This window comes from Anabas testudineus, chromosome 10 (genome assembly GCF_900324465.2).
Source record: "Anabas testudineus chromosome 10, fAnaTes1.2, whole genome shotgun sequence".
In the NCBI taxonomy this organism is placed as follows: Eukaryota; Metazoa; Chordata; class Actinopteri; order Anabantiformes; family Anabantidae; genus Anabas; species Anabas testudineus.
Window position 1 is genome coordinate 19,428,493 of NC_046619.1, and position 20,505 is coordinate 19,448,997.

The 20,505-nt window shown below is 39.1% G+C and overlaps 2 protein-coding genes across 10 annotated transcripts in view; one reads left to right on the top strand and one right to left on the bottom strand.

The window, feature by feature from the left end:
• Window positions 1–114: 114 nt before the first annotated feature.
• On the bottom strand, window positions 115–4,132 carry LOC113160739 (uncharacterized protein C4orf45). Of its 2 annotated transcripts, none has more exons than XM_026358145.1 (4): window positions 3,981–4,132; window positions 3,164–3,393; window positions 2,760–2,818; window positions 115–268 (listed from the first exon to the last, which is right to left on the bottom strand). In XM_026358145.1, coding segments are annotated over exons 1-4 (351 nt in total). In that variant the 5' UTR covers window positions 4,042–4,132; the 3' UTR covers window positions 115–267. The 2 variants fall into 2 exon arrangements, with proteins under 2 accessions (XP_026213930.1, XP_026213929.1); XM_026358144.1 differs by lacking the exon at window positions 115–268 and adding an exon at window positions 2,371–2,529.
• Window positions 4,133–5,635: 1,503 nt separating this feature from the next.
• Window positions 5,636–20,505, top strand: part of rapgef2 (Rap guanine nucleotide exchange factor (GEF) 2) — an 86,488-nt gene continuing 71,618 nt past the window's right edge. For all 8 annotated transcript variants that reach the window (XM_026357364.1, XM_026357365.1, XM_026357370.1 and 5 more), the window contains exon 1: window positions 5,636–6,302. In XM_026357364.1, the coding sequence (XP_026213149.1) occupies window positions 6,234–6,302 (69 nt within the window). In that variant the 5' untranslated portion in view covers window positions 5,636–6,233. The remainder of the gene's footprint in view (window positions 6,303–20,505) is intronic.

Consider the following 20,505-nt stretch of genomic DNA (forward strand, 5'->3'; position numbering starts at 1 on the left):
CTGTGCAAAACAATAATCTGAGCCTGCTTGAGACCAAACGCTGTGTCAATTGCTTCTTAATCACGGAGGCTGGAGGGTGTGAAAATGAAACAGTCAGTTGAAAAAGTCAACATGTAACAGAGATTTAAAGACGTTTAAACAAAGTTGGAGCATCTCATTAGGAGTCAGGTCCTCCAGCGGTTGTGGGTGGTAGAATGCCATCTGCTGTTAGCACCGACTGTCTCCTTGATACTTCTTATCTTGTAGTTAGTCATCCATCATATTCTTTCTGGGAGTAAACAAATACGAAGCCATTACAGGCCACAGGAGATGGTGGAAGAGGTAAATCAGGTTTTTAACTTACATAACTGATCTACATGTTGCATCAACCGGATGCAGTAATTTTACTAGACAATAAATAGTGACTCAGAAAGTCTCTCCACTCTTCCCAAAGTAATGAAACTACTTTGGTTTGACATTACCTGGATGCTAATGGGTTTGTCCTTTCACAAACATCTGCATAGTAAAGGCCTCACATGTTGAGTTTTATGATTAAAATAAAGACGAAACAGAAATCCTTTCTGCGGAAGAGTGTTGAATGTGCATACCTATTGTTCAACAGATGAGCAGGTGATCAAGTCAAAATGTAGAATTATATTGGATGTGCAGTCAAAATGTTTTCATTAAAGGATGAAATTTGCAGCCAAGCAAATATTAGTGTTACGGTGGCATTACAAATGCATTTCAGAGTAATGTTGAAGGATTAGTTTCAGACCGTGCAGCTGCTCCTTATCAAGTGAGCAGTGGAGTGGAGCTGTGTTTCCTGTTATATTTGTGACCCAGCTCATGGATCTGTGTCAAGACACGAGTGGATTGTTGTTACTTCCCACAATCAGCCTGAGAAAAACATTATTCAGACCATTTCTACGGGGCTGACTGATGTTTGCCCGGGCTAGCTTTCTGTTGGAAACACTGCAGACTGGCTGAGTGCTACAGTGACACAGGCTGGGTCCCAAGTGCTGTTGATACAGGCTTAAACAAACATCTCGGAAACTCTGATGTATGTCTTTTCGCAGAAGGGATGCTACACAGAAGCAGCCGCCTAAGCTGGGTGTGGTTGCCTTGAATCACGATCATGGGCGTGATCTGCTGTGTTTTACCGTGTACAGTTCAAGTCATTGTTTGCTGTGGTAGCAAACCATGTGGCACATCGCCAGGTCTACTCGAAAGTGGATGTGCTCTTTGGTTCGTCTTTGCATTACCTCTTGCCCACTGCCTTCTTCAAATTAAAATTATGAGCATGAATAAGATGCAGCAATATTTCAGAATTAAAGTACAGCCTTTTCCTGTGCTTATGCCAAAAGTGCTCACTGCATCCTCATCAAGTACATTACGATACAGATTAATCTCCTGTTGTTGTGTATCTGACCGAGCAGCTGTAGAACTGATGGGTTTGTTCGTTACGACAAACCTGAGCTCAGATATTAAAGGTTTTCCTTGAAAACTTCCCAACACGACGTCCTGCCTGCTTGTCTGTCTGAGCACGTTCTGGTTTTAGCCTGTCACAGTGTCGATGCAGTTTCATTATGATTTGATTGTTAACGTATCCTTTGTCACTGCTGACAGAAGGGGTTGAATCCTGTTTGCTCTCTTCAACACTCAAGATTGTGTAACTACCCCATGTTCTGTACTGTACTTTGTAGCTTTTGATGGTTTATTTGGTTTTGTTATACCGGCTATTTCAGGAACAACAGGCTAACAGCCCATTTGGCAAACACAGAGAGAGTGACAGAGATGAATATGCACTGTCTCTACATCAAGAATAAATGTGTTCTGTGTTGAACCTCGTAGTGTAGGTCTCACGAGGCTGTGATACCCATTAGACACCAGAAAACAAAATAACCGAATAAAAGAAAAATGGGTAAACACACTCCGGTGACAAATTAAAAGTAAAAACTACATAAAATACCTTAGTAACGTACTGGGCTGACACTGACACATTCTCCATGTCAGTATACACATGCAGCTATTATAAAAATAGTTTTGGTGAGGAGGAAAACACATGACACATTTAAAACACAGTGTAAAAAAGTGAACGTTACAGTTAATCTCATCTTTTGAAAAATTATTCTTTCTTTAGTTGTCTTGATAATAGTAGTTGAACATGAATCGTCTGCACTTGTTATATTTCTCCACTCAGCTCTTGAGGTATTTAACCTTGTGTAGTTGTGTTTCCTAAATCCTTACTACTAATGTGACATGTTGGCCTGAGGAGCAAACGAAGAGATCATCTTGTTTTCTTTTTCTGCTCTCTGGCTATTTTTTAAAATGTCTCAGACTTGTCAGTCTCAGATGTATTTCTAGACTTAAATGTCATGGGTGGGAATGGAGGATTCATATTTATTGTTAAAGAGTGTTGAGGGATTAATGGTATATATATTGTGACATTTGAATTCAGCGTTTCTGTCTATGTCCGTATTTGTGTCAGCTGTGTGAATCCATCCAGGTCTATCTTGCTGACTTCTTGTCTACAGCTTGAGGTGTAGGTGCCTGCAAATGTGGAAGTGTTGCATTATGAATGTGCAAGCAGATAACCTACAATGCCGTTACTCAACACTGTGCAAACCTGAGATGTTCTCACTTATCCACTAGACATACACACACACACACACACACACACACACACACACACACACACACACACACGTAATATGAGTCTGAGTGATGAAAACAAAAGACATTCAACACGTGCAAAGTGTAGGTTGCAGATGTCGTCTTACTATTGGTTCTGAAACCTGTGAGTGACTCTGTCCTCCAACACTGTCCGTATCTCGGTTTTCTGTCAGGAAATAAGGACTAAATTCAGATTAATTCTGGTTAACAATGTATTGTATTTTCTACCCGACAGCATGAAAAGTAACATCTGTGATGCCATGAATCAACATGTATTATGTAACAGCACTAATACCTACTACAAATGACACTGCTGTACATTAACTAAGAGACAAAACATTAAAAATATAAGATACAGACCAGTCCCGTTATTTCAGCTCTGCTTATCCAGTAAAACTCAACTATTTCTCAAAGTCATGCTCGGTACAACTTTGTGCTGCCTTACCTGAGGGGCGATGTGTCTACTACACACTAATTTGCATAAGCTGTACGCAGTGGGTTTAAGCCGTACCTTAATTTGCATATTGCTGAGCAGTGTCCCACTGTTCAACAGCTGGTTATACTGCCAGCCCCAGCCAACCTCACCCACATAGCTCTGCCTGGGCATGAGAGGGGGGGCATTTGGTGCAGCACGGCACAAATAACTGAGGTCACCTGTGGCCTCAGGTGTTGAAGTGCCTACACCAATGTATCCAGGGAAATAATCTGCTCTGGGCCTGTAGTCTCCAATTCCATCTGGACCTAGTTTAAAAAGATCAACATTTAAGAAAAGGAGACAAACAACACAAACGTCATATGGGTGAATTTGAAATAATTATTGAATATTAGAACCATACATTAAGAAAAATAAGAAACTTTGTCTACTGAGACTAACGTAACAGAAGTGAATGACATACAACTGGACTCAGACAATCACACTGAACTAAAATATACATCACAACAGAAATGAAGAATGCCTTAAATCATACACACAGAGCTTAAAATTGCACCTTGACCCACAGTGTGTACACTTATGCACACATAAAATATATCTACTTGTTTTTGGCCCAGGTTACAGTGCCATCATGTGTCCAGTCACACTTATATTGGGCTGGACATGTGGACATAGACTACATGCTTCAACAGTTGTACATTTCTTTAACGTCCTTCAGCATGATTTCATAGGAAACAGTCGTCATTTACAGAAGTTCTTCAATTTGCTAATGGCTGGAACAGAAAGTGTATGTTGTAGAGAACACAGAGGAAATATTCTGACCGTTCAAGATCACATTTACCTTTTTCAATTACACTCACTTGGCTGGCACAATAGAAGTATGTTGGTGTCCTACCTGTAAAAAGGATCCTTTGTCCATACTGTGGTCTTCCTGCAGCTTCTTCACTGTTTTGCATAATATTTCTGCTGTTATCTTTAGATCAGTTGAAGGTTAGAAACACACATATAATGAGCACCCTTGGGTGATAACATGAGCCCAGCGGTCCTGCTCTGTCCATGGGGTCATGGTTGGTTGTCATGCAACCACTGGTTGTCATGGTGTCAGTGGTTGTGGCCTAGTTACGTAAGTGCCTCTAAAAACATGGGATGTTTCTGCCACTGAAGCATGTCCACTATAATATCTGACTCAGTTCATCCCAGATGATTTGATAAACTAAATAAACATGACAGTAGAGATGCTATCAAACATCTTGTTTTCAGAATTTAAAAACAATTCACTTTCATATTAACCTGTTTAACAACTTCATCAGCATAATATTTATAGTGTTGTACTATGTTGTATATTGTAATTATTATTTTTATATACCACTAGTTTTGCACAAACAGTTGCATACTAGTCTAAGGTGTTACATTTTACAATCCATATACCATTTTTTTTTTTATGACACCCATCTCCTTTTTGTTTTTGTATTTATTAATTGAATTAATCCAAGAGATTTTTATATATTTAGGTCGTAGCCTCTCTGTTTGCTGAAACAACCTGTAAGTTTTAACACTCTATTCAGACACTGGTTGTATAACTAATTTCCCATACGATCTCCTGGAGACTCTCACAATGTGGAGTTACTGTTGGGAACCTTTTGTGTCAGTAGGATTGAATAAACCATTTATACAAACTTCACTTTTAAATTCTCTGTTATTTTCCACGTGTGTTTGCAATAATCCAGGATATTAAATATTTAACATGCTTCTTTCATCCCATGCTGATTTTCACTCCTGACAACCTGTAAATCCTGCACATTTGTCTTTTCCTGTTCAGTCACTAGGTGGCACACACGCACCACTTCTCTTGATCACACCAACCTCTCCGTGCCCAGTTCTTTTCTTTCTTTCACAGATGGACTCGCCCATGAGTCGCCCCTTGTGGCTCAATCTCTGTCAAGTCACACATAGAAAACAGAGAGACCGGAAATGCTAGGATCTTACATTCAAAATAAGATGAGACCAGGTTTCGCTTACTAATTCTAAGCAAAACAATAATAATATACATTATATTCATATAATTTATTTATTATTGTATGATATTAGTATAATTTATCAATATTAATTATAATATTGGAATACTCTAAAATCAAAAGTTATGTTTTATTTTGTATGAATGCATGCTAGACAAACCCACTACATGTCATTGTAGTCTCGAGTAATTCTCATTCGTCCTTTTGATATTTATTTATTGAATTTCTATTTCTTAATGAGAGCAAAAAAAAAAAAAAAAAATAATCTGGTGCATTTAAAACAATAGCGAGCTTTTTAGTGCAGGCTATCCGAAAGACACCCTCAGTGACATTTGGATACAGATTTGTACTTAATTACAGGCCTTTTAGTATCGTACCTGTGATGCAAAATACATATTTATTCTACTAATTCACCACCATCCCTCGCTGCCTCTTTGTTGTGTGCGTTAAAACACGTTGGGGGAGGTTTATTTTGAAAAGAAGCCCAGAGGAAGTGCCACATTAATTCTGCTGATGTTGACAATGGTGTGTCAGTCACCATGGTGGCACACAACAGAGCTCAGCCGCGGACCTATCTGCACTTTTAGACCTAGAAAAATGACAATATAATGTTTTTTCTCAGTGAGCGTATCCAGGTCTGTGTGTTATTATGGACGCCGGGTTGTTGTTGACGGGATAACTGTTGGCCTTTAGCTCACTTTTTTTGTATGGTGGACCGTACATGGGATTTCTTTTCGTCGCTAGCAGAATGCTGAAGAGACATCGAATGGCTTTGATGAATGCTGCTTCGAACAAGGGGACATTTCTCTCTTTAGGACAATAGTTATATGACACTGTTTCGGCGGCGCTTCCACTAGAAGTTTCCTCTCGGTCGGGGCCGGTGTTGGCAGCCGGTTTCGGCTCGGGCTACCCACAGACGGACAGGGCGAGTATTCGGCTCCGGTGTCTGGCTCCAGTCGTGGCCTGGCTCCGGGCACTCCCAGCTTATCCGCTAACGTCGGAGCTCAGGCGACGAGAACCCAACAAGACACCCACGGGGACCTCCGTTGAATATATCCGCACACCTGGATATTTCTAAACCTATTTTCCAGGAGAAGGAATTCAGGCTCCTCCAGACGGCGTCCTCCAAAACAATGGCGTCTTATGTGGATAACAGCTTTCGTCAGGCTGTGATGATGAATCCGGCTGAAAGGACGCAACAGGTCAGATGCAATGATTTATTGTGTTTAACTTGTAAAGGAAGCTTCATTCAGAAGTGTGTGTCTCTGAGGTGTTGCCACTCTAGTTGCTACATTTCAGTGCAACATCCTCCACCTTGTAGTGTCGGAAACGGCAACAGTGTTTCTGTTGTGTGCAACTGTTGCCATTCAGCTTGTTCCCGTGTTACGTGTGGCTGCATCCCGCTAAGTCCTTTATCAGCACAGATAATCACGGCCACTTAACATAACAGGAGCTGCAGCCACGGTGGGAATCTAACCCACGGTGTACCACCACTGTGTTCCTCTCATTTCCACCTTTTTAGTGGTGCATTTGTCGTTGTTGGGCGAGTTTTGCAGTTTGGGATAAAAGGAAACTCCAAAATGTTGCAGTGATGAGCACATGAGAGGCTCAACATGTGGCTAATCCTAACTTAGCCAATAGCCCACGCTAGCCTACCAAAACAAACGTTGCCTCCAGTCATTTGTAGTAGATCAAGATACAATTTATGCATTATGCACTTCTAACTTAGTCAACTTGCTTCAGTAGTTATTAATTTCTAACGCCTTGACTTTTATTTATTGCTTCTGAAGCTCAGTGTGGTCACTGTAGTATCTGGTAAATACCAATAGTTTCCTTTGGGAAGTTGAGTGCTGGTTGGATGGCTTTTGAACATGCAAATGCTGTGGGCTATGGTTATAACCCCTGAGCCACACACATACATATACACACACACTCCACTGCGTGACTTCAGACTTCAACTTTTCTGCCTTACAGATTCACATTATGCATCCTAAAGATTGTACTTTTTATTTAAGCACTGTCTGTGGATAGATGCTGCTTTAGAAAACACACAATGGACAATCAATAGCCCTCCACTTAAAGCAGTGGACTGCAGTTAGCAGCACAGCCAAATGCCCGTCTATCTGACATTGAGGAAACAATTATGGTGTCATTGATGGCTTGTTAACTGTACTGGACCCACAGTATTTACAGCTTTATGCAAGCTATAATTTGTTCGGGTGACGAATGCCATTGTGGTTACGGAAACAAAAATGAGAGTACAGAATTGCTTGGCATCAGTGGCGGCAATGTTTTTTTAAGACAGGATCAAGAGTTTTATATTTAGTCTAAAGCAAATTATTTGTCATATTTAAATGATTCTATCAATGAAATGGAAAAATTCAGAATGTTATGTTTAGATATAACTTGTAAAATAAAAAAGAAAACGTAATGTTTGGGTTATTTTCAATCAAAACAGCTCACAATTTCTTCTCTGTAACTATTGTAAATCACAATGTTAAATAGCTTTTACTGTTCTTCTGATGATAGGATTCTTCGAGTCATATCAAAGTCAGAATGCTGTTTACAGCCAAGAATGTGTGAAGGGGAAATTAAACCCTTGGAATTTCTCAGATGGAAAATAGGTCAGATTAAAAGATGCTGAGGTTTGGATAAAATATGTCCTACTGTGAGATTGAGTAAAAATAACTGGAATGATGGTCACTGAACATTGTGGAGCCATGAAAGGAGTACATGCTGTGTCACTATACAAACACTGCATTCAGGAGGATTTTGAAATTATTATTATTTGAACCCAGACTAAATGACTATTTAAAATAATCTAGTCAGAGGAGAAAGTGTGATGGCAACAGGATTTAGAGTTTGTAGAAAAAGAAAAGATCTGTACAGTTTCTGTCCACACGTTTTTTCCTCCATAGGAATAAAACCCTTTCCATGGTATTGAATATCATGTGGTTGTGCTTTTGTTTGTCTTGTCTTTTTCTATAGCAGCACCTCTCCCGGTGTTCCTTTCAGGTGTCTATCGAGTGAAGTGGCTGACAGAGTTTATCCTAATGGTGTTGGCATGGCCTCTCTGTCAGGATTAGCTAACGGTTACAGGGATTGGCCCTTATCGCTGAAGACTGACCACACTGGGATTTGACCCTCTGCTTCACCCTATTGTCACATGACAGCTTAAATAACTGCCCACTTGACAGCTAGTGTTCACACTGGCCTTGTCAGTTTCCCTTGCTTGATCTTGGACTGTAATTGGAAGTGCATTGAATTTTTGACACTGGTCCAAGGAGGCAGTCTGATAATCAGAAAGCAGAGAAAGGTGGAAGACAAAGCTGCAGCATTATTGCAGCTATGATAAGACTTAAGAGTAAAATGTATTCTATTAATGTAAAGAGTTTAAATGGGTTGTTCTCCATACACATTTCACCATTTATTCCCCAACATTTGTAGATAAATTAATCGTAAATAAGGCTGAATTTCATGTAGACTAAATCAAGCAAGGGTGGGGTTTACAGGACAGGCATATTATCAGATTGGCAGACGACTCAGTGACAGTGAGCCAGCTTCAGGATAAGATTTCCAGTATGAGCCTATAGTTAAGGACTAATGCAGTGTTTTTGTATCAGAATCTTAGTTAAATTCAATATTACACTAATCACATATGAAACACATTTCTCATTACATATTATAACATATTATATTTTTAACAAACCAGTGTATTAATTGGTTTATATAGTAAATGGTTGTCGTTTTCCCAGAATGAGCATTCATCATTAAACAGCAAACTCGGGCTTTGTTTGTGAAAGTAGAGTCTGTGTCATGTTTGTTTTTCAGGTCACTAGGTGGGGGTTGAGTTATCTTTAGTTGTGCAGAATTATGCACTGAACTTTGACGTCTGTCTCTTCTCATGAAGTGATGTATTGTAGTAGTTGTAATTGACAACTAGCTATTTAATGAGCCATGGAAATAGTTTGTCATTTTAAATGCTGCCCATAATTTTATCTAGTCATTCAACCACACGAGTGGGAAACTAAGACTGCACCAGCAAATCCATAAATAACAAGCAAAACTTTTTGTTGCGTTTATAGGAACAAAAACCATCATGCACCTGGCTCTACAAGCTGCACAGATTATTCAACTGCTTTCGCTGCTATTTATTTTCAGCAAATAGCTGGACTGACATGTCTCATCTTGTTTAGCCAGATGGCAAAGCTAAAAGCCATAAACAACAGCCCTCCACTGCCTTGACCCTTCCATAACTGGAAGGACAAAGTGCCTACTTTACATTGTTTCCACATATTCTGGACCTAGACAGGAGATCAGCGCAGGATTATAGTGACTATACATAGATAAGGGGGAAAACAAATGCATTTGTGCGTTTAGTAGATGTTCATTCTTGCTGTGAATAAATTCACTTTAGTTTCTAGGCCACTATTGTGGTGATTAATCACACATAAGGAAGAGCAAAATTAGTTTAAAGATGCTGCTACTATGGGAAACATTCAGAGATATGTTATGTACAAAAATAAAAGGTTCAACAAAATAGTTGAAATGACGACATAGCAGGACTGTGGCTTGTTATAGTCGAATAAAACTAGCAAAGGAAGCTCTGTGTTTTACATTATTTAAAGGTTATTTTAAATTAACTTTAACTAAACAGGTCTGTATTTGTTCTTGACTCATTTACAAATAGATAAGTTGTAAAATAAATATAAAATAAAGCTTTTTGCTTACTGCAGTTTCTGCTACTGAAATATGGAGGATAATTTTTACACTATATTTTTGTAAAAAAATAAAATGCAGGAGTTGCTACAGATTGTAAACTGACTGATTAGCTTGTGACCCCATTTCTCAGCATCCTGCCCAGTACAAACACCAGGAAGAGGAAAGGCGTCAGGATGCTTTTTGAACTTAAGCAGGAAGACTGTCTTGACAACAGAATCCCTTTCCCTCCAAAACTGCTATTTCTGAAGTTGCGTGTTGTTTTTGTTACTGTTTCCTATTTCTCACAGGCCATCGGAAGCATATGAACATCTATTTAACCTATTTAACATCTATTTAATCTGCTGTAAAGGGGACTTCTCTGGCAGCTTTTTTTTTCTACTGAAGTCTTAGTGTAATTTCCCCGGGCAACACAAGGTTGTTAATTCTCCAAAACTCCCATGTGTTAATTTAGGCGCCAGTTGCTTTGGCATTCACTTACACTGTGCAGAGCTAACGCTGTAGTGACGTCACATGTTATTCTTGTGTTGAAAGTGGAGGCTGAGTGCAGGCTCAAGTGGTTACACACACCGAGGTCACAATGATGTATTCCTCCCAGTTTAAATACAGGGGATGATTTCAGGAAGGAAAGAAGGAAACAAATTCACCGTACAATGCCCACACACAGGAGCAGCAAGGTTTCTGATTGGCTCATTTGAATCATGCTTTTATTTCCCCATCAACTTTATTCATTATATTGTGATGGTGATAAAAGATAGTGCTAGACTAGTGGTCAGTGGGCTCATAAAAGCTATTGATTATTGAGTTAAAGCTATTGATTTTTCTTTGTTATGACTCTATGGGGTAAAACTGATGAAAGGGTTTCACCCTAAATCAAATATGTCATGCTATGCTGGATTTACAGCTTAATTGTTAAGATAAGTGTCTGATACCATAGTTGACTAAGCCAGAAAACATTTGCATTCCTGAAACTGCTCCGTACTGAAGTACACAAGAATGTTTGTATCGCCGTGTGCGTCTGTTACGCACCAAAATCTAATAATAAAGACCAGTACAGTGGAGTAGGACGGTTTGTGTTTGAATGCACCACTGAGATTGAAGTAAGTTAAACACACAGTGGCTTTCACCCCACGAAGCGTCATTTAGTACTAGTGGAGCACAAAACCAAGCTAAAGCTCCTTCGAGTGGTGGTATTTCTACTACTTGTGGTTGCACTGATACTGCTTTTATTTATCCATGACTAAGGTACGTTGATACTTAATCTCAATCTCATGAGTGTTTGATATGAATCAATCCCATTCCAGGTGTGATCATCTACTGTCTAAGTGAATGTGTAGTCTTTTGAAGTTGATAGTGATCTTCTGTGCACGAGTTGATTGTTTTTCCAGTTGAGAATAATGAGATGACGTACACAGCTCGGTTGTTGTCTGAAGACAGATTTGCAAAGATGCGATTTGTGGCTGCATTACATTCTGCTCCACTGAGGCCACTGAGACAGCAGTCTCTTGCGCAGCAGTTTTGTGCCTGTGTGGTTGATGAGTGGTGATGCAAAGGGGGCCAGAAAGGGGTTCACACCAAAACCTACAAGTTACTGTTGGTTTTTTTTTAAGATGGTTGCAAAAACCTGATAAGAGAGATGCACTAATCAAAATTCAATCATAAAGGTTCCTCACTGTGTAGAGGTTTATTCTTCCTTAGGAGGTTGCAGAAATATCCTTCAGCAGAATTATTAGTTCCTTTTGGAAATACAGAGTGTAAGAGGAAGTTACAATTCCTAAAGGTTTATGGAGAGAACTCATGCTGGCTTCTAAGTTCCTTACTCTGCATTTGTCTGTCTTCTGTACTGTACTTTCATATTTTGGTCTTGAATACTGGCTTACTGAGACCACAGTGGTTGCTTTTATCTGTTTGGCTTGATTTATTATATAACACTCATGGTGCTGGATTCTAGTTTTAAGTTTCATTTCATCTGTGCCGACAGGTTGGGATGTCCTTTAGGGCGCACTGTACATTTGTACTGAATCACACTTACTGTAACGTCTAAGGCATGTTCTAGTTGCTTATGTTTGCATTCCTAGAGGTATTTTTAAAGCGAAGAAAGCAGCTCTGGAGTTAAGACTCCAGAAATTCCATTGGCCTTCACAGCAAAAAGGCAATAGACCTCATGCCACTGGGCAACCACAGTCTTTACATAACTTAGTTGGAGACCCACTTTGCTGCTAGGAAAGCTTAAGAATAAACCATTCCCTGCGTACAATATTTACATGACTGATACTAAATTATAATGCATTAGATTTTACAAATTCTAGCATTTAAAAAAAAGTGGCACCTACAGTGCTGAACAATGATATAATAAGTGAAGAAAATGTCACTGACATTAAATACTGAATGAAACTGAATATACATTTATTAGTTCTAGTAAATTAATTTATTATTAGTGTATCTGTGATGTCATAAATGTAGCTACCATACTACTACTATCATACTAGTGACGTTGCTTTTTAGCCTCAGGCCCATGCCATATAGGCTCAATCCGCTGTATAATCCTCCCTCTTGGAGAACTGCTCAGACATGACGTGGATCAGATGGAGAGCTGATTAAGTTGCGTGATTAGGCATCTCTAAATCCCACTATATCGTTCCTCCATGCATAATACTAATACTTGTTTACCGTGTTTTTAATAGTGGCACCTAAACATGGTTGGGGTTACATGAACAGGGTCAAGTTTAGGGCAAGGTTTTATTCTGTTAACTGCAGATTTTAATTAGGAGACGAGTGAATTATAGTTACATATTACATACACATACACATATACATATATTACAGCTTTTCCAGCATAATTTATTTTTACAGTCTATAATAATTGGGAGGGAAAACACAAGCTTTAATGATAATGTTTTGCATATGTTTCTTCCACTTTATTTGGCACAGGCAGAGCATGACTGATAACAGCGTAGTTTGCAAAGCATTTTTTTTTTTGTACAATTAAATATATTGTGCAGACTTATTTAGCGTTCTGCTGTGAAACCACATCCAGCTCCTTTCGCACAAATGCTCTATCTGTCTGTTCACTGGTAGCAACCAGACACAATTTCATTAACACTATGCCTCTAGTGGATTGCTCACCTACTTAAGTTTAACCTTTAAAATATTTATCAGCAAGGCACTGGTAACTTCTCTCACTGCATTGAACTCTTGCTGCTTCTACCGAGCGTTGGACAAATGCTTTGTTAAAAGCCAATCGGAGTGAAGCTATGAAGTTGATCTTCTTCTACCAACCAACTGTGTTTCTGTATGCAAAGGAAGCCCTAGTGTTAACAAATATCAGCTACAGTCTAGAGGAGAGGAAGAGTTGTGAAGTGAAAGTGTGGAATGATGTCAGATTAGTGGAAAAGAAGACGTTTGTGTGGTAAATAGAGGTGTGACGGTTCTGAAACCACAACACACACATACATGGTCGCACCACCAAATCCTCTGCCAGCCCGTAGAAGACATCCTACCTCTCTCACAAAGGAGTCTCCTACATGTTAATACTCCTTGACACCCCAAATGTAATACAGCATCCTGGGAAATCTGATATTTCTTATTGTATGAGGACCCGTCGCTTGCCTTTGTGCACATGCTTTACCCAAAGAAAGTAACATCAGAGTATCATTTGTCTATCAGCTGCTGTTCTGTGTGTTGTAATGCATTCAGGGATAGTACAGTGTTAGGTCATCCATGTTTTAAGATGCTGAAACCCCTAAAGACAAAAATCAAGGTCTCATTTGGAGAATCGTTGGACCCATAGTGGTAAGATTCTCAGTGACATAGTTAAGCCAAGACGTCTTTGTGAAGACCTGTTAGTATCAAGCTCTGTTGAGTCATTGCACTGTTAGCTGGATGTGTCTTTGATCCTAATGTGGCTGGTCATGCCTGGTGTAAACTGTGGTTTATTACCGGCTGTGCTGGTGGTGGACAGGTGATTACATGCCATGTGAGCTAAAAGAGATGATTTCATTACAGTGCTAATATGAGCAAAAAATAACTGTCTGTACTAATGGATGTTGCTGTCAAATGTGAAAACTGCTGCTGCAGCAGACCGTGAGTTCTGCCAGTGGGAGCACAAGTGGGCAAGCTAAAACAAAACAAAGGGGAAAGAAAAGGAGAAGCCTTCTCCGACACCGCTTTCTCCATCTACACATTGCTGATTGGGAATGCTGTTGTTCCACTTCCTGTGTGCAGTGGAACGAATTGGTGGATGCTACCGGTGTGGTTGAAACCTTATCTTTGTAATTGGTCCCTGAGGGTTTGTCTAACCTGTGGTTGGTCACGTTTCTAACCTTGCAGCCCTCTGCCCCCCTGTTGCCCAGCAGGGAAAATGTTCATTCATTACCAAGGCCTCCACATAATCTGATTCTAGTTGCAGTGTTTGACGGTTGCTCCCTGCTTCCTGCTTTTTGGAAGTAGGGGGATAATTAACTTAGCTTGCGTGAAAACAAACCAGTCATTACATTCTCTTTCTAACGGCTCTTAGTCCAGATTGCTGGGGTGCCAGTTAAGAAATTAAGATCCTGTAAGAGAGAGCTTGTGTGTGCACAGATGTACTAGATGTATGTGATTTAACAATCCCCTTGCAGCTTAATTGACATTGATATTGCTCTGCTGACATTGTGTTATGCTTTTCTTGCACCACTGTAGCAATTTTTTTTTCTCTGTAAATATGATGTCATTTAGACTTGTGCATTATTTATTAAAAGGCATGAGCTCATCTGCACTTGACCCCATCCACTGCCAGACACTTTCCCATATGGCGCTATATTTCCTCCACACTTAAACGACTCCTGCTGAGAGCAAAACCTTTGCATTAATCATTTTTGCTATGATTAGTATGCAGATCTTCTTATGCGTTATGTAGCCCTAATTTAAGAGGAACCATCAACAATAGGCTTACATAATGCCATATTAGCTGCTCCTCTGAGAAGCTAATGCTTGCACAATCTCCTTAAAGCAGAATTTGCTTATTTCTGATTGAGTAATGTGTTTAGTTCCTCTGTGCTGTTTGCAAACCAGTGTTCACAGGAAAAGGCTGCACATTAAACTCTGGAAAGAAAATAGTGTTGAGGAAAGGGGTGTTATTTTGAACTGTACCACACAACACAATGGGCACCAATCAGTCCCAGTACCAAAGGAGTCATGAGACGTCAGTCAAACTCACAGAATTCTGGTGGTCGAGTGCATTTTAATGTGATTCGGAGTCAAGAGACTAGTTGCAAATTATAGCTCATCGAAGATGATTAGTTAGTCACAACTATGTGACGTGAAAAGCTGAGCTCATGACAGATTTTTCAACACAAGGACAGGAAGTAATACTTGATGCTGGGAACATATTTCTACCACATGGAAAAAATAGTATGTACATAAGCAATGTGGTTGCAAATAAAAAGAATCATGTGTTACATATCCTTCTGTTACCTAAAAACGTTGGCAGGTATTTTTTTAACATTTAAACAACATGCCTAAATGTGAATATGACATATAAATGTTGATTTCTTAGGTTTTTTTCCTTATTTAGATAGATAAAAAATAATACACAGAGCATAGTATTTTTTCACTCAATCAAATAAAATATGAAATATTATGAAATATGAACAAGCTTAACTGACATGTTTATGTCCAAGCAGTTTGATTAATTGCTTTAATAGGTGTCATCTGAAAACAATATGTTATGATTACAGTATGACCTTGTTCATTGTATTATGTTCTAGGGTTTAACTCTGTACTCCTCTATAAGTTCTGTGTGGTTTCCTAAGTGTCATGAAATATGTGACTCATCCGTTTTTCGTTGCGCTGTCTGTCTGTGTAGGTCTGACTCAGTGTGGCTGTGTTATTATTGGGCTAAATGAAGACTGTATTTGATTATAATTGGAGGGAAAGATGCAGGCCATTCATGCATGCTTCCCGATAGGCTTGGGTACTTTCAATCCACTAGCAAGTGTGGTGTGGACCCTACACAATGACTCCCTGTTACAACCAGCTTCTGCTTGTCAAAAATGGTTAAAATCAATTATATTGTCGCTGCTCTGGAAATGGCTGTTTTAGCTAAATTGTTCCAACTACAGTTGGACACATGCCATGCAGACTTAGAGAAAGGCTTGTGTTAATAGCCCAGTACCGCATGAGTACTTTAGTCTAACTTAAAGCTTAATTTTATGGCATAATATATGAAACAGGTTGATTGCTGCAATAAAGGATATATTAGCAGATTAGTGGAAGTTTAAGGCAGTTTTCCACTCTTGATGTGAGATGAGATTTTATTGAATAAAATACTGTAAAAGTATAAAAAATCTGAGATATATTCTGTTATATGCAAAAACTAAGAACAAATAGATTTAATATGGGAAAATAAAATTTAATGGTTGCTCTTTTACCAACTTAAGTGATGCCAAGGAGAGAGGAAACACTGAAGTCCTACAAGATCACAGTGGTTCACTGTTTTTCTTTTGTAAAACATCCTGAGGATATGGCCTCAAATCCCCTTCTGTCTAGAACTGTGGCCCAATTTAGTTTGAGTGAAGTGAAAGGATTCGTATTATAAGGCAAACCTGTAAACAGGAAACTTCTAAAGGGAGGCTCCAACACAAGACTAGTATGATCAGTTCCTGAGAAGCGTAACCCTCAGTCCTGAGTTGGGCTTCAAGTACTGGACCTAATGTATAGTTCAAGCGTGTACTAGGTATTGTATTTGATTTTTATATTCAGTGCTTAAGTGTTTATTACAGTGTTGTTTACTCTTTGTAGCGGCCCATCAAATACATCACCAAATCAAATTATTTAAAGTTTTTCTTTTCTCACACCAGCTTTTAGAAACAAAGCTCATTGTCTGGTTTATAGTGTGACAATCAGCCTTTGAGATAAAAGGTGAGGAGTCACACCTAACACAGGCAGGCGCTAGACCCTGCTCCATTTTAATGGCAAAGCATGAAAGAGCATAGATGACAATGTCGTCTAACTACTAACAAAGGCAACGCTGCTGGCTCGCTCCCAGCTCAGAGGGAACATGCTGTTCATGTGCTGATAGTTCTGCAGCCCAGAGACCCTCTGGAACCACTCCAAACATGAGACCACTGGCTCTGCCAAGGTCACATTTTCAATTAATTTAGGAATTGAATGCACCAGATTACTGAATTGAACGCAGTAAGTCGTATTTATTTAAGTACTATATGTCTGTTATAGATTTTGTTTCATTTGTTTTGGGCCTCAGTCACTTTTATATTTCAGTTTTCGCTGCGTTTCTGTTTTGTACCATACAGCAATTACTGTTTATTGCACTTATTGCATGTGTAATGCATTATGACTGTGTTTTATAAAGGCCTTGAGAGTTTCAGTAGTACTTGTGGCTAACTGTGTTGGGTAACCCATTTTGTAATTTTCCATTATTTAGCTAAAGTGGTGTTAAAAAATGGGATGTCTGTGTTTTATACATAAACGGAGAACAAAACTATAAGAGGAAAAACACCAAAAAGAATCGAATAAAAGACAATTTCAGACGATTATTAGGATGTAACATCGTCAACATAACGTGTTTTACACAAACGTATGTGATTTTTATGTGAAAACATTTTACAAACAAGCTCCAGTGTCTCTTTGGTGAACAAGGAGTATTTGCGGCCTTGGGGGCCCACAAAGAGAAAGAGGCCTGGCTTGTATGAAAGCTGCTCTCGTAGTGAAAGAGTTTCTCCGGTTGTTCCCTAGCAACCAGCAGCCAGGGTAGCATTGTAATGCTGGAATTACTTTATGCAAAATGCCATAGGAGAAAGCAGGAGAGATGTAAAAGATTGATTATTGAATTCCATAAACATTTCAAATGACCCAGGAGGGAGGGTTGGGATTAATGTCGGTTCAGAAAATGGACCAGAAGGATGCAGTCACAGCAAAACATCGAACCCAGGCAGAGTTATGAATCAGTGTTATTTTTCTCCCATTGTGAAACTCGGGGGGGATTTCATTAGTACTCTCCTCCAGACTTTGGCTTCTTTTAGAGTCAAGTTAATTAGACAAGAACTAAGGGAGGAGAGCTAGAACCAAGTATTGTGGGATCGTTTAGGCCACCAAGCAAGCCACTTGCCCTGGGAAGATTAAAGCAGATCACCGTCCCATTTTATCCACACTGCCTCTTCAGCTTGTCTTCGCTTTGGGCTCTGATGAACTGATCTTTATATGATGTTGTGTAACTTTGCGGTGATAGGGCTGCTCCTCTTTGAGGCCTTTGTTCGAGCGAGATGGAGCAGGTTTCATTTGGTCAGACAGCTGGCTTTGTTCCCAGGTATGGACCTGCAATGATGAGGTTCAGTGACGGAGCTGAGGGATCTCTTTGTGTCCAGTATTATGTCCACTATTGAATCCACACTGAGCCATTGTTGTGGTTTGGCCTGCTTGTTTATAACTAAAGTGAGTGTAATGTTTTACTAAATATATATTTATTATTAATATTGATTAGAAGTCTTTTTAAACTTCTACTTTACTAAATACAACAAAGATGATGGATAAAAGATAAATTCAAACATAACTAGCATTAACAATGTAGTAGAAGGGAAAACGTAATTACTTACCTACTGAGCTGCACAAAGCAGAAAACAGGCTCTATATGATGCCTTCCCATTTGGTAATATAAAGATGAAATGTATAGAAAACAAACTCAGTAGCCGAACTTTTCACCTCAGGATTTCCTCAGAGTTGATTTTACAATTGTACATGCGCTGATAACTCTGTTAACAGCTGTTCTCACGAAGGGGCACAAACCTTCACTGGTTTCTTAACTAAAAGCTGCAGTTTAAAAAAAAAAGCTAATCTAAAACGTGTTGTTGTGATGCTGTTGTTAGTTTTGACTTCTTGGTATTATGAAGTGTGACTGCGTCGCTACATATATCATTCACTGATAATTAGATCCCTGTGATATCATGTGTTGGTGTTGATGGACTAATACTAAATGGATAATATTAAACAGCACCATGCAGAAAGTTAATTCTTATTTATAGGACTACTGAAACACAGATAAGCAGTCTTGTGCTGTTTGTGTGAATTAGTCAAAGTAAGAAATTACTCTTTGTCATATTGTGCAGTTATTTGATTAAATAATAGTGGCATTGCTTAGTGACTTAATAAAATGTACATAATTTGAATAGTATGTAATGCAGCCCTTCTTTAATGCTGATTTAAAGCCAATCCTACATTTTCTTAATAAACTGTTTCCTTTTCTGTGTTATTCCTCTTCTTAGAAACGCAGAGTTATGTTCACTATCAGTGTCTTTTTTTTCTCACTGTTGTTTTAATAGAACTGTATGTCTGAGTGGGATTTGTTGAAATTTAATAGTTTTACCAAATTTGCATTTTTAAAGTAGTCAAAGCAGATAATTAAATAAAACTAAAATGAAGAGCTGCACCTTCAAGTGGAGTCTTTGGATCTTGTAGGTGGATTGCTATCAGGCAGCAGTGAGCTGCAGCAATAACTTATTTTCACTACATTCTGAAGTCTGTAGGATATATTTTGACATGTCGCAATGATACTCAAGCCGACGGTTTATATAACATGATCTTTATCCTTAGAAGAGGTTGCTGAAGGTTCGACTGCACAGTTCTATTTTTGCAATTCCAAACAAACATCTTTGTCAACTAGCTGCAGTACTGATCAAAGCAGATGGGTTGGAGAGGTCAGTTAGCCGTTAGCATTCCTTCTGACATGCTTACTGCTAAGCCACTTTTTTTTGCAATCTATGAAACATGCACGGTTTGTTTTTCAAAGAAATATTCTCATGCATTGCTGTACAACTGTTATCTAATAACACGCTGACTGTTTTCTGTTGTGCAGTCCAGCATGGATGCAGTTTGCATGCTTCATGAGACTGAGTGCATTTTAGTTCTTAGGGGTTTTATACTGGAAGGCAGCTCAAGTAGGTGCTGTTAAGCTCATTCACATGCCTTCCTGATTCCTGTTTCAACCAGTCACCATGTCCACCAGCTGCCTGACCACGGTGGGAATTAAACTGCAGCTCCCAAGTGTTTTTAAAATGTATCGGTGACTGCGAAGATGTTCTGCTCCAGCAGCCACTTCAGCCACCCACCATCATTCACACAGGCTTAATTCCATTCAAGAAATTCCATCAAGCTAGTGTGAAGTAGCCGATGGCTGCCGGATGTATTAGATGCCTTATTGTAGACACTGTAGTATTTTCTTCTTAAACATGTCTAAACAGGTGGCAGGGGACGTGTAATAGTTAGTCCAGCACTTAATTCAGTGTCTGAGGCAGAGTGAAAGAGGTAGAGGGCCTCTCCTAGCTTAACCTGTTGAATTAACACTGAGTGCTTAATGTTAATAGGACTGCTAATTAGCTTTGTGTGGTATGTGCCAACTTCATTCAGATGGACCAAGATTTAAATTTATTCTTACCAACCAAACATGAAGGACATTTAAAGACTTTAAAAAACAGTAATGCATATTTCCCACCATTCTCAAACATTGTTTAATTGCAGTAAATTGTTTAATTCCAGATTTGATTATTACTTTGTTTGGATCCGTTAATAGTTTGAGTCCTTTTGAAGGATTAACTTCTTATGTTTTTTTTTTTCCAAAGCACTGAACATACTTTTTGAAACAGGAGCTCTTTGATTCTGCCAGTGACGCCGTTTGCTATCATCACATGCTGTGTC